Source organism: Jaculus jaculus, chromosome 8 (assembly GCF_020740685.1).
Source record: "Jaculus jaculus isolate mJacJac1 chromosome 8, mJacJac1.mat.Y.cur, whole genome shotgun sequence".
Lineage (NCBI taxonomy): Eukaryota > Metazoa > Chordata > Mammalia > Rodentia > Dipodidae > Jaculus > Jaculus jaculus.
The window spans coordinates 102580990-102594387 of record NC_059109.1 but is presented as its reverse complement, the minus strand read 5'-3'; the positions used below and the strand labels follow the sequence as shown (position 1 = coordinate 102594387).

The 13398-nt window shown below is 38.3% G+C and overlaps 1 protein-coding gene across 4 annotated transcripts in view; it reads left to right on the top strand.

Annotated features, from left to right (window-relative positions):
• Ralgapa2 (Ral GTPase activating protein catalytic subunit alpha 2) overlaps positions 1-13398 on the top strand; it is a 366249-nt gene that overhangs the window by 191953 nt on the left and 160898 nt on the right. For all 4 annotated transcript variants that reach the window (XM_045156189.1, XM_045156188.1, XR_006638510.1 and 1 more), the window contains one exon: positions 9733-9861. In XM_045156189.1, the coding sequence (XP_045012124.1) occupies positions 9733-9861 (129 nt within the window). The remainder of the gene's footprint in view (positions 1-9732; positions 9862-13398) is intronic.

Sequence of the window (13398 nt, the reverse complement as noted above, 5' to 3'; positions counted from 1 at the left end):
GTTTTCACTGCTTCATTTTTCTTCTTCATTCTAGAATAACACAGGTATATAGGTAAACTTCAGCCTAGAATTGAAATGGTTATTTTGCTCGGTGTCATTGGAAAGTTCTGTTAAATCTTCCTGCCTTCCCTCTTGTAGCCATGGCTCCAGATAGTACCTGACTGTGTTAAGGTCATGGTGTCATCATCTAATAATTTCTAAGGATATATTTCTAACTGAGGCACTCTTGATAAAGGAAGAACAGCCAACTTGGGAGTAGGAGAGATGCCTATCTTGTTTATACCTGTATTAACTGTGAGGGGTATTTTTCTTATTTTGCTGATTTTTACCTTAAATATATTGCTTATATGGTTATGTACCTCTGCTTCTCAGCCTTTTGCTAAGATCATTGATTATGTACTAGCCTCCGATTTGTGATAGCAATGATGCTTTGCTCTTTCCCTTCTGAGAACACTATAAAATCCACAGAAGAGTCAGTTATAGGATACAAGTGGAGCCTGGAGTCAGTTTAGCCCCTTCAGAAATCTCCAAGAGAGCAGGCTATAGTTTTCCTACTGCTTACCCTTCTTCCTTTGCAATGTCTAAATGCTTTTCTGCATGCACCTACTTGTCCCTCAGCCTCAGCCAGCATGACTGGTCTACCTTTGTCATGCTGCTTCAGTGTCCAGTGTCAAGAGAGATCTGGCCACATCTTCCCTATTGTCACTTGTTGGCTTGTTGAAACTCCAGTTGACTGAGGTCTTATTGGGAACAATGTTTAATCAGTGCTCTTGAGCATCTGTATCAATCTTATTAAGACAGCCTGTTGTAAAACCTATAATGTTGAGAGTTTGAGGCTTATCAGGGTGATGACTAAGATAGACATTATATTGTCAGACCACAGCATCTTCAAGATGCTTTTGGAGTAGTTGGTAAGTTACTTCTTTCTATGACTTTCCAATGGTTTGCCTCATCTTATGGAATTATAAAGGTGCCAGGATTTTCTAGTGGGTTTGCCATCTTCCTGCCAGCCTCCTGGTATACTGTGAAGTGCCTATTACAGGAAGCACATGGAAAGACAACAGCTTTTCATGAATTATGGGCAGTAAGTAGGGGTGCATTGATGAAGGTTAAGGGGTTTTCTCTTTTGTTCATATGGTGAGGAGGGACTATGGGGTTACCTGTTTATATGATAGAGGACAAATTTTACAAGCACTGATCCCATAGTACTTTGCGCATCTTGTAGAGGGTATTAATTCATCACTTCAAAAAAATTCTTTTAAATTTTTTGTTTGTATATTTTTACTTATTTATTTGAGAGTGACAGACAGAGAGAAGGAGGCAGAGAGAGAGAGAGAGAGAGAGAGAGAGAGAGAGAGAGAGAGAGAGAAGAGGAGAGAAGAGAAGAGAAGAGAAGAGAAGAGAAGAGAAGAGAAGAGAAGAGAAGAGAAGAGAAGAGAAGAGAAGAGGAGAGGAGAGGAGAATGGGCACATCAGGGTTTCCAGCCACTGCAAATGAACTGCAGATGCATGCGCCCCCTTGTGCATCTGGCTAACATGGGTCCTGGGGAATCAAGCCTCGAACTGGGATCCTTAGGCTTCGCAGGCAAGCACTTAACTGCTAAGCCATCTCTCCAGCCCACTTCAAAATATATGTTGAGCAATGATTTGTCTGGGTTTCAGTGCCACATCCTAGTCTCTGGCTATCTTCCCACAATATAAATAATTGACATGTCCATTTGAAAGCCCTAGTTTTATCCTAATGATCAAGATCTAGTGAGCAAAACAATGACATGCTTTTACCACCTGTTTCCCAGTGTTCTTGTATTGGTTACATTTCTTGTTGCAGTACCAAATGCCTGGCAGGCAACTTAAGAAATGAAGGGTTAATTGTTACTCACAGTTGAGAGGAACGCAGCATATCACAGCAGGAAAGACAGTGCCAGGCCCAGCTTGGCTGTAGTGCTTACCAGGAAGCAGAGTGAAAATGCCTGCAGTCAGCTCACTCTTTCCTGTCCCCTTTCTCTTCATTCAGGTACAACAGGCCATAAGATGTTGCCTACATTCAGAGTGGGTCTTCCCTCTACAATTTAGCCTCTCTAGAAACACCCTCACAGACACAGGGGTGTGCCCACTTAATGGTTTAGTTTTTTCCTAGTATCATTGAGTTGACAAGCAAAATTGACCATCACAGTCCTGTAGATTCTACACAAGACAGATAAATAAGAAAATGAAATAAAAAGAGAGTACATAAGAAAGAAAAAAATCTATGTTTACAGCTTACTGATATTTGGAAAATTGAAAAGAATACATGTGTGCTAAGCACATATATATACATTTTTAGATGAAATTCAAGGAAACTTGAGTAGCCAAAATAATATTGGCAAAGAAGGTCAGCTTGGGCTAGTGTGAGACCCTACCTCAAAAAACCAAAAAAAAGAGGGGGGAATAACTAGTGATAAGGATTGAAAAATTTGGAACTTTTTGACTTTCCTAGTGAGAAGAAAAACAATGGTAAAGCTACTCTAGAAAATAGTTTCTCAAAATTTAAATATGCAATTAATAAACTCAACATTTCCATTATATACATATATAGACCTGAAAGCATTGATGGCAGATTCAAATGAAAGCTTTGTACACATTTTCATAGCAGCGCTGGTAATAGTCACCAAGAGGTAGAAACAACATAGATATCTACCAGTTAGTAAATTGATTAGGCCAACCTGATGACTCAGGCCTGTAGCCCCAGTGCTGTAGAAGCTGAAGGAGGATCACTACGTCTGAAGCCAGCCTGAGCTACATGAAACCCTGTCTCAAAAAAAAAAAAAAAAAGAAAAGAAATTCAAAAATGAAACGTGAAATATTAGTAGAATAGAACATTCTTTCACTATTTTTTGTAAAGTATTGTTCCAGATGTGGTGCATGCCTATAAACCCGGCAAGTGTAAGGTAGTGGCTGATTATCATGAGTTCAGGGTCACCTTCAGCTACATAGCAAGTTTACAGCCAGCCTGGGATGTCGCTCATGAAACACTATCTCTAAAAAGTCTTGTTGCATGCTATGGTACTGGTAAGCCTTGCAAACATATTAAGTAGCTGAAGCCAGAAATAAAATGCTACATATTCTGAATGATTCAAGGTTGGCAAATCCAGAAACAGAAGGTAGATTAGTGGTTGCCAGGTACTGGTAGAAGGGAAATGGGGAGTGGCTGCTAATGGACATAAGGTTTCATTTTGGGGTAATGAAAATGTTCTTAAATTAGGTAGAGGTGATACTTGTTCAGTTCTCTGACTATACTGAAAGCTGTTTACTTTAGAAGGATTGGTTTTATTGTATGTGAAGCATGTCTTAATAAAATTGTTGCAAAAAGAAGAAACAGTTAAGACAGGCTAGTAGTTAATTGACTAGTATAAAATAAAATTCATAAACACTGTTTCATGACTGAGTTTGTGTTTTTGGTTTTTTCTTTTTTGGTTTTTCGAAGTAAGGTCTCACTCTAGCCCAGGCTGACCTGGAGTCTCAGGGTGGCCTCAAACTCACGGCGATCCTACCTCTGCCTCCCGAGTGCTGGGATTAAAGGCATGTTCCACCACGCCCGGCTATAAACACTGTTTCAAATCATTCAGTTTAAAGGCTAGCAGCTTTTCTGTACACATGAGGGATTAGTTGTTAAGCAACTTTGAAAAACCTTTAAGGCTCTTTTGGACTTGGGGGCTTCTTTGTGGCCACCACCCACTTGTTCCATCATAGCTAAAACACTGTTACTGGCAGATCATTGGAACAGTTCCTAAGCCATCCGAAGGCCTTTCATGTATCCTGTTCCCCTTCCTTTGCATGGCAGTCCAGGAAGCTTGGTACCTCACAGCAGTCCTCATGGTGCTAATGAGCCCTGTTACTCTGTCTTGTCAGATTTCTCTAGGTTTTGGAAGTACAGTTATACCTAAAGTCACATTTTGACTAGCACTTGTCAAAAAAAAAAAAAAATCTACCTTTCTTCCCCCAAATTGCACCAGAGTCAGCTGTTTAAACAAATAATATATAGCATGTACCACATATTATTTGGCTCATATATTGAAAGTAACTTGCAGCTTTTGCTACCTGTATTTTTTGTTTTCAAGACATTCTGGAAGTGCTACATTGGTGCCATGTTCTGCTCTGCATTTTTTTTTTTTTGAGTCATAATGCCAATGTTTGTTTGTTTGTCACTAGAGGTCAAGTAGCAGTTTTTAGTCTGTAAAAGGATGTTCTTCACAGAACTGAAGGAACAGAAGCAGAGACCCGCATCTGGGAGATCTGTTCTAGTAACTACATCAGGCAATGGCTGATATTTACAAAGTATATCCTCAAGGTACCCTGGGATTGTGGATGTTATAGTTGTTAAGAAAAGTTTTGGGGCTTGGGAAATTGCCCAGTGGTTAAAGGTGCTTACTTTCAAGGCTTAATGACCTGGGTTTGATTCCTCAGTACTCACATAAAGCCAGATTCATAGAATGGTACATGCATTTGGAGTTTGATTGCAGTGGTGTGAGGCTCTGGCATGCCTATCTCTCTGTTTCTGTCTGTCTGTCTCTCTCTCATTCTCCTTACAAATAACGAATAAAAATATTTTAACAAAGTTTAAATTTCGTCCAAGTTTAATGTTAAAAGTATTCCTCTGCATGCAAGTATTTTTATAATTAATTATCCATGTGTAAAATGAGTCATGCCTTTTTATTAACCAGATTACTTGGATAAGCAGATCTCAGCAGTCCTATTTTGCCAAATAAAAGGCTCTTATGGGCTATCCTCAAAAGATAAGTACTCACCCCTGGGAATAGTGATAAAGCCATCTTGCTGTGGAGCATTGTGGTTTTCTTAAATTAAGGTGCAGACAAAGAGTTAAATCATTTTTGCATACACAGATTTTATTTCTTGATGATTGTTTGGCTTCATGGAGAGACTAAGTGACTTTAGGTGGAATAACCGGATCTGTTTGCTCTTGAGAAGCGGGCACAAGTCCGCCAAGGAGAGGCAGAGACAGATGGCTGGCTATTGTGTTACAGCCATCATCTGCTGGGTCATGAGCAAATATTAAGTGAAAAACATATATGTAATTGGTGTGAAAGTACAGTTGCAACATTTCTAATATAGCCCAAAGGATCCCTGCTTCTGGAACACTTGTATTTCATAGCATACCACATTGAAATTTTTTTATTCACAGGGTTAATCCATTTTAAACTGCTTTAAAGTGAACATTTTCCCCCATTTTTTGACACCACTGTGCAATATTTTGAATTGAAATGGCCTGTAATGGCCCTTTTTTTATTTTCCATAACAACACAAGCACTAAATTATAGCTGTGCAATTATGTAAACAATGGAAATGCTTCCAGAATGAATCCTTCCTTTTAAATTTTCATTTTGTGTAATTGTTGGAAGGTTTGGAGCCATAATAAACAAAATTATTTTACACATTTATCATTCTAAAGGTCAATTATAAGAGAACTAAAGAAACAACACTATGCAAAATGAATAAACCAATTTCTGCTGCCATCACCATATGTTTTTCTTATCACTTATGGTTTTTCCAGTTACTGTGTACATAGCTTTCAATTAAAGCGATTCATTTACCAGGCTGAATGTAGTTTGTGTTTATAGAACTGTGCTTTGAGGAGAGGAAACAACACTCCTCTATTTGAATTACCTGATTTTTTTTGTAAGATCAGTGATAAGAGACAGATGTTCTCACCAATCACTTTCCCATAAACCTGAATCTTTTGATAGCTACAAATCCACAGTAACTATCTTACAATATAGCTTTTTACACTCAACATGTAGCATGTACATGGACTTTTCACTAAAACAGGAGAAAAATACTACTGTGGTAGCCTTCCACCAAATGACAATATTTCCCTTGAGCCAAAGCATGTGATAGAGGGTCTATGCTTGGTCCTGGTCAGTTTTAAAGAATAAAATGAATTTGTCTTAGACCCAGATTGCCATTGTTTGTTCTGTTAAGAATGTAGTAGAGAAATCAGTCTTGCTTTCAAACTCCCTTATTTGAAGTAGGTCCTAGAATTTCTTAGAAGAGTGAAATTTAGAAACTAAATGATCATTTTTCCATTTTTGTTTCCTGCTTTGCTTTACAAGTTATACACTCTATGCCTGATTGCTGTTAAAGACATTTTGTTTGAGGGCACTTACATTCAGAGCTTTTTTTGTTTCTGGGATAATACATGATCTAAGAGTCTACCTTTGGAATGTTTGCAAAGGCCCTTCCTGTAGATCAGAAAAAATAGTAGTTTACTGCCCTATGAAGTAGGTTAAAGTGAATTCTTCAGAATCATCTTCTTTGGGAAAATATTTTTTTACTTGCAACTCTTTATTTCTGTCTGTTCCTTAAGGCCTCTGTAAGGTATCTCTTGTTCTCATCCACATGCCATTGACTTCTACTCTTTGAGAGGGGTCATCTCATCTTATGGAAGAAAAACTTGGAGTTCAAGCAACTCATGATCTTCCTACAGGGTTTGAACACAGGTCTCATGTCTCTAGTTCTCAAGTTCTTTTCTCTAGAAGAGCTTTAGTATGGGGACATTTCCCACTAGTGGCCAAAAACGTGAGTCACTTTGAAAAACCTATGAGGCAAAACATGTTCATTTTAGAGAGGGCTACTGCAAAGACAGGGCCACTCATGAGTGAGGGATGTTTGGGATGTACTGTCCTGCCGTGTGCGTGCGTGTGCGTGTGCGTGTGTGTGTGTGTATGTATGTACATGCATATACATATATTGCCTTGAAGGCTGTAAAGGATGTATCTCAAGATTTTATTTTTTATTTCCAAAGATCCACATTATAACTCTGATCCTAATATGGTAAGGAAAAATGAAAGTGGGATTCTGCTGAGTTAGAAAAGGGTAGAACACTTTGTGGATGGCCCTCTATTGGCACCTGCTCTCTCTTGTGTACCATACAGCTATTCCTGGTTTAAAAATGTTATCTCAAAGTTAGAGTCTTTTGACTGTTCCATTTCAGTATAGATAAGCAAAGTAAGCTGCCATGTAGCTGCAATTTGGCTGACTGGTCCTATGGGCCTCTTTTTAACCCCCACATTAACCCTACCCAGTATTGTCTGGCGACTGCAGCAAAGCCCCACTTTCCCTCCAGGCAGTGTCTTACGTGGGTGGCAAAGTAGCATAGGCTTGCCATCTGTTATTGTGCCCTCTCTTTCCCATCTTTTTGCCCATAGAAACAAGTTCCGTTGAAGTGACTGGCTCAGATCCAGGCACTGTGGAAACTGTGTGACTTTATCTCAGTTACATGCGTATCTGCTATCTTTAGCATCAGTATCAACTTGGTAATTTTTTTCTCAGTGCTCCATCTTACAGACCATTGCCTTTAGACATAAGCACCTTATAAAGCAATATAAATTCCATTCACAAATTTTGGTTTTAGATTGTTAAACAATCTGGTTCCTAATTGCTATAAACCTATTCTAGAAAAGCATCTTTTAAATAAGAACTAAATTCCAATGGTAAAATGTTCATTTGAGTTTAGTATGTGTTAAAGATTTTTAAAACCCATGGGCTTCAGGGTTTTAGTTCCTCATCTCAACAGATGGAATTACCACAAACATAACAAAGTTAACATCATGGTTGTTTGCATTATTAATCTTCAGATGCATGGCATTCTGCTACCTTGCTAGCCAGGTTTGCACAAATCCTTTCATTGCAGCATATGTCAACAGAAATGTGCTTCCATCTGCTGCTGGGTAGCTTGATGCCTGATGTTCTGAGACAAGGCCCAGCACAATGCGTACCTCTGTGAGTAATTACAGGTGTGTAGTAAGGAGCACAGGGCATTAATCAGGGGCTTAATTATGAAAAAGGTGGATCTTTTGTTCCACTCCTACAGCATGAGTTTACCACACACTTTCTAACCTGCAGCATCCATCTGCTCGGCCTGTAGAGTGTTTGTCTTGGCTGATATGGACCCTAAATGCATCACAGGACGTGATTAAAGCAGGGTTAAAAATTAACTGGGAAGAAGTATGGGTCAGGTTTTTCTTTCTTTCTTCCGTCCTCTCTTCATCTACCAATCCATCTATCTCTCTATTTATCTGTCTGTGTATCTATCATCTATCTCTTTGCTTATTTTTGAAATAGGAAATAGTCTTTTGAAATGCCAAAACTTGAAAGTAGTACCTGATAATCTGTTTACCGTATGTGAATATTAATAGACCAAACATTATACATTAATTTTAAATATATAAGTAGTGCAATTAATAGTAAATTAAAAAGTAAAATTAAAATTAAATTAAAAAGGAAAAATATCTGTGGAAAAATACTTTGTGACTACAAATGCATTCTATTTTAAGCAGACAAGTTGGTAAATGAAGTTAAATTTTTATTATGGAAAAATATATATACACAAATATGTATACATACATATGAGGCAGGAGATAGTATTACAAGTTAGTATGTTGCTACTACTTATTATTCTTATTATGTTATATTATGCTAATTTTTAAGGATTTTTCAGTTAGCCACAATGACAACAAAGAAACTCAGGGTTTTTTTTATTTTAAAATTCTGCTTCTTCTTCATATATTATACAAATGTTAGGTTTTATACATAACTGCAAGTCACATAACTATAGTATATTCGTGTGTTTGATTAATATGCCTGGCCAAAAGCTGCTTAAAAGAAGATTGTGGCTTTCTTACTAATCCCACTTATACACGCACACACTCACACAGATGGCATTAGAAGAGGGCCTGGCCACAGTGTTGTGAATGCTGTCCTGGGCTGGATCCTGGGGGTGGGGCAACCAGCCATCTGCAGGAGACCATTACAGACATAGGACAGAAGCTTGTTGGGGGAAGATGTTCTTGATAAGCAACTGGCAAAAAGCTGCTACTGTGCCCACACCTTGTGTTCACATCAGATCCATGTGGACCATGACTTCTGCCTCATTGACCATATACCACATCCCTCTTTATTGTTGGCATAAAGTTACCTAAACAGTGATAATCTCCATCCCTTTGCCTATGTTAATATATTTTCACCTTAGCAGTATGCTTTAACTTCTCAATATTGAAGCTGAAGGAGTCTTTGCTTTGCTTTTCCCTCCCCTCTGCTTCCACTCTTCTCTTATCCCATCTGCTCCCCTTTTTGCCCTACCTCCCCTCCCCTTTGCTTCCTTTTACTTCCAGGATCTCATGTAACCCAGTCTAGCCTAGGATTTGCTATGTAGCCAAGTTTGACATTGAACTTTTGCTGATCCTCCTGCCTCCATTTCCCCATGCTGGGATTACAGGCTGTGCCATCATCATGCCTAATTTTATGTGGTGCTGGGAACCAAATCTAGGGCTCCGTGCATGCTAGGTAAGCTCTCTACTAATTGAGCTACATCACATGCTCTATTTCTTTATGTTTATGACAGATGTTTGAGGTTTTAGTTATAGATCTATATCAACAATCCTATAGTTTGTTGAAGAGGCCCACCTTTATCTGGAATACAAAATAAATACCCAGTCTTGATGCTACAGTGTAGATTTTGGATGTCATCTTACAGTTTGATGTCTCCAATCGTCTTACCTATAAAATGGGTACAAGAACCATCGGATTAATGTTTCTCTCTGTACTCTGTCATGGGAAAATCTATCCTCATGTCTTCTCATCCTCTCATTTTATTATATATTAATATTATGAACATACAACCTAACCACTTTGGGACTTTGTTGTTAAAGTCTAGGAGTTTTCTTATCTTCTCTTTCAGGATGTCTTAAACACCATCATAAGGCACTGTCCACCCCGCTTTTTCTCCCTGGGTTTGCCTGGCTTCTCAATGTTGGTGGGGGACTTCATCACAGCCGCTGCCAGGGTCCTCAGCACAGACATGTTGGCGGTGAGTATGACAATGCTCAGCATTCTGGTTCCCTGGAGGCTTCACAGTCACTAACAAGGTTCAGATTTCTCCACTCTTAACAGGTGTGGACTCATTAGTGCAATGTGAAACTGGGCTCTCAGGGTAGATACCCTGGCAGCTGATGTGTGAAATTGTAGGATAAGATGACACACTGGTACTGGAAAGGCGTTTCATCAAAAGGCCAAAGTGTGAGAAATCATATACCCACTAATATTTGAGCACATTTACACAGAAGCAGGACTTGTCTTACAGGGACTTAAGAGCATTTTCCTATAACTGGTGGCTCAGGCATAAATGTAGTAAAGAGAGAACTGTAAGTGTATGTTAGATGTAATATATTCTTGTTTTATTGAATTTGTTACTGTGAGTCTGAGAACAAAACTAAACTTTCTTTTTGTAGTGTTGATCAAATCCTGGTCCTGGTGTGTTAAACTTGTACTGTATCTCCAAGATATACCTTTAGCTATGAAACATTTCCTTAAACTACTAGAATAGTAACATTTTTACTGAAGTTAAATATGTTTGCTTATTTATGGTCCAGAAAACTCTGGCAGAGTTCTCATATTAAAAAAAAAATTAGAAGCAAGTGGACTTATTGGGCATTAAGGTCTACAGAAAGGATTTATTTTCAATTTCTGTATTTACCTGCACTATCTGGGCACTATCTTGATGCTTTGTGAGAGAGTACTCTCATACACTTAAAGGATGTTTCCCATTTGTGCTGTGCACAATCCATTATCTATTGATTCATTTTTCCCCTTACAATGGTATAAATAAGAAAGCTTTCCTGTTAGTCAGCAATTTGTGTTGAAGTCAGTATGAGTATGCAGTATCCTAAATTTTCTTTCCTGCATGGTTAATCTTTCACTATATATTTTTGAGAGGGTGTTTAAGGTAACTTCAAACTCCAATTTAAAAGTGTTTAACACTTTGTATAGTTGATAATTTTGCTTGTATTTTTGGGTACTTTTTCTTTTTTTACAAGGATAAACTAGAGAGCAAGAACAAGAAAAAGAAGATAGGAAGAAAATAGAAGAATGAGAAAAGATAAAAATTAAGGAGAAAATGTTTAATTTATTCAACTTTTACTGAAAGAACTTGGCAGTTTTTCCTATTTCATTATTGCTGGAGACTTTAGAGAAATCATCCTGAAAGAACCTTTAGTTTTATTTTAAAAGTTATTTTAATTTTTTTGCTTTTTTTTTGAGATAGGGTTTTCACTCTAGCTCAGGCTGACTTGGAATTCACTATGTAGTCTCAGGGTGGCCTTGAACTCATGGTGATCCTTGTCCCTCTGCCTCACAAGTACGGGGATTAAAGATCAAGACAGATGAAGAGAGAGAAAATTGGTATGCCAGGGCCTTAGCCACTGAATCAAACTCCAGACACTTGCACCATCTACTGGGCATGTATGACCTTGTGGTTGCATCACCTTTGTGCATCTGCCTTAAGTGGGATCTGAAGAGTGGAACATGGGCCCTTAGGCTTCACAGGCAAGAGCCTGAGCCACTAACCCATCTCTCCAGCCCTTTAGTTTTATTTTTAACTGTTCAAGTCTTCATTGCAAAACCTTGTAAGATCCATCCCGGAAAAATCATACTTAGTTGGAGTTTTTATTACTTTCTAGGAGAAATTTTCTATAAAAATTATTAATCCTTTATAGATGTAATTCTATATGCATATGTTAGTCTCTGTGAAAGTGTATCTTCTGGCTAAATGAGACATTTAAGTTTGCCTTCCAGACACACAGTTGGTCAACAAGTATATGAAAAACTAATCAATGCCCTTAATCATTAGGGAAATGCAAATTGAAACCACAAGATTGTCATCTCAGCTGTTAGGCTATCACCAAAAAGCAAAATAAGTCTTGGCAAGGATGTACGGGGAAAGGAACCCTTGTACAATGTTCTTGGTGGGAATGCAAATTGGTTCAGCCATTATCAAAAATAGTATGATGGTTCTACACAAAAATTAAAATAGAACTACTAAGTCTAACGATTTTATGATAAATAGCCAAAGGAAATGGAATCAGTATTTGAAAAGAATGTCTGCATTCTTGTGTTCATTGCTGTATTATTCACAATGAACAAGTTATAAAAATAACTTGTGTTTTATTACACATGAATAAAGAAAATGTGCCATGTATACACAATGACTTAAAAAAAAGAAAGAAATCTTGTTATTTTTGACAACATGGATGAAACTAGAGGCCATTTTTCCAGGCACCAAAAGATAAATATGGTTCTTCATAATATCTCTTATATGTGCAGTCTGAAAATGTTACATGCACTAAAGAAAAGAGTAGACTAGTATTTGCTAAGACTTGAGGGGTGTGGGATGAATAGGGTAAGGTTGCTCAAAGGGTAAGAAGCAGATCCTAAGCATTATCCCACAGAAAAGGACAATTCTATGAGATGACAAATAGGTTAATGAGCATTTATTTTCCATGGGTGGTATCAATGCATGATATTATACACCTTAAATATTATTTTCTTTTGTTTTTCAATCATACCTCAGTAAAGCTGGAGAAGTATCAACAAAGAATAAATAAGTAAGGTAGCTTTCTAAAATGTTTTATAACAGAGCGACTAGGGTGAGAATATGAATGTAACACATAAAGGAAAAATAATTCTTTGCATTCCTGTTTTTGTTTGAATATGAGGTTTAAAGTAGGAGAACTGCTAAGAGGTATGTTGCAGTCAGGTTCACATTGCTGGTAGAAATCACCCAACCAAGAGCAGCTTATGAGAAAAAAAGAAGTTTATTTTGGCTTACAGGCCTGTGGGGAAGCTCCACAATGGCAGGGGAAAACAATGGCATGAGCAGAGGGTGGAAATCACCCCCTGGCCAACGTCAGGTGGAGATGGCTACAGAAGAGTGAGCCAAACACTGAAAAGGGGAGACTGGCTATAACACCCATAAGCCCGCCCCCAACAATACACTGCCTCCAGGAGGCATTAATTCCCAAATCTCCATCAGCTGGGAATCCAGCATTCAGACTACCTAAGCTTATGGGGCACACCTGAATCAAACCATCACAAGGTACGTGGATGGAACACACCTACTCAACTAAAACTTCCAGGTATCAAAATTAATTACAGGGTTGGAGAGATGCTTAGTTGTTAAGGTGTTTGCCTGTAAAGCCAAAGGACCCTGGTTCAATTCCCTTGGACCTAGGTAAGATAGGTGCACATGGTGGCACATGCGTCTGAAGTTCGTTTGTGTGCCCATTGTCTCTTATACACAAATAAATAAGTAAAAATAAATTTTATTTTTATTCATTTATTTGACAGAAAAAGAGAGGGGGAGAGAGAGAATAGGCACACCAGGGCCTCCAACCACTGCAAACAAACTTCAGATGTGCGCACCCCCTTGTGCATCTGGCTAACGTGAGTCCTGGGGAATTGAACCTGGGACCTTTGGCTTTGCAGACAAATGCTTTAACTGCTAAGCCACCCCTCCAGCCCAAAATAAAATATTTTTAAAAACTTAATTACAAGTGTTACATGCCACTGC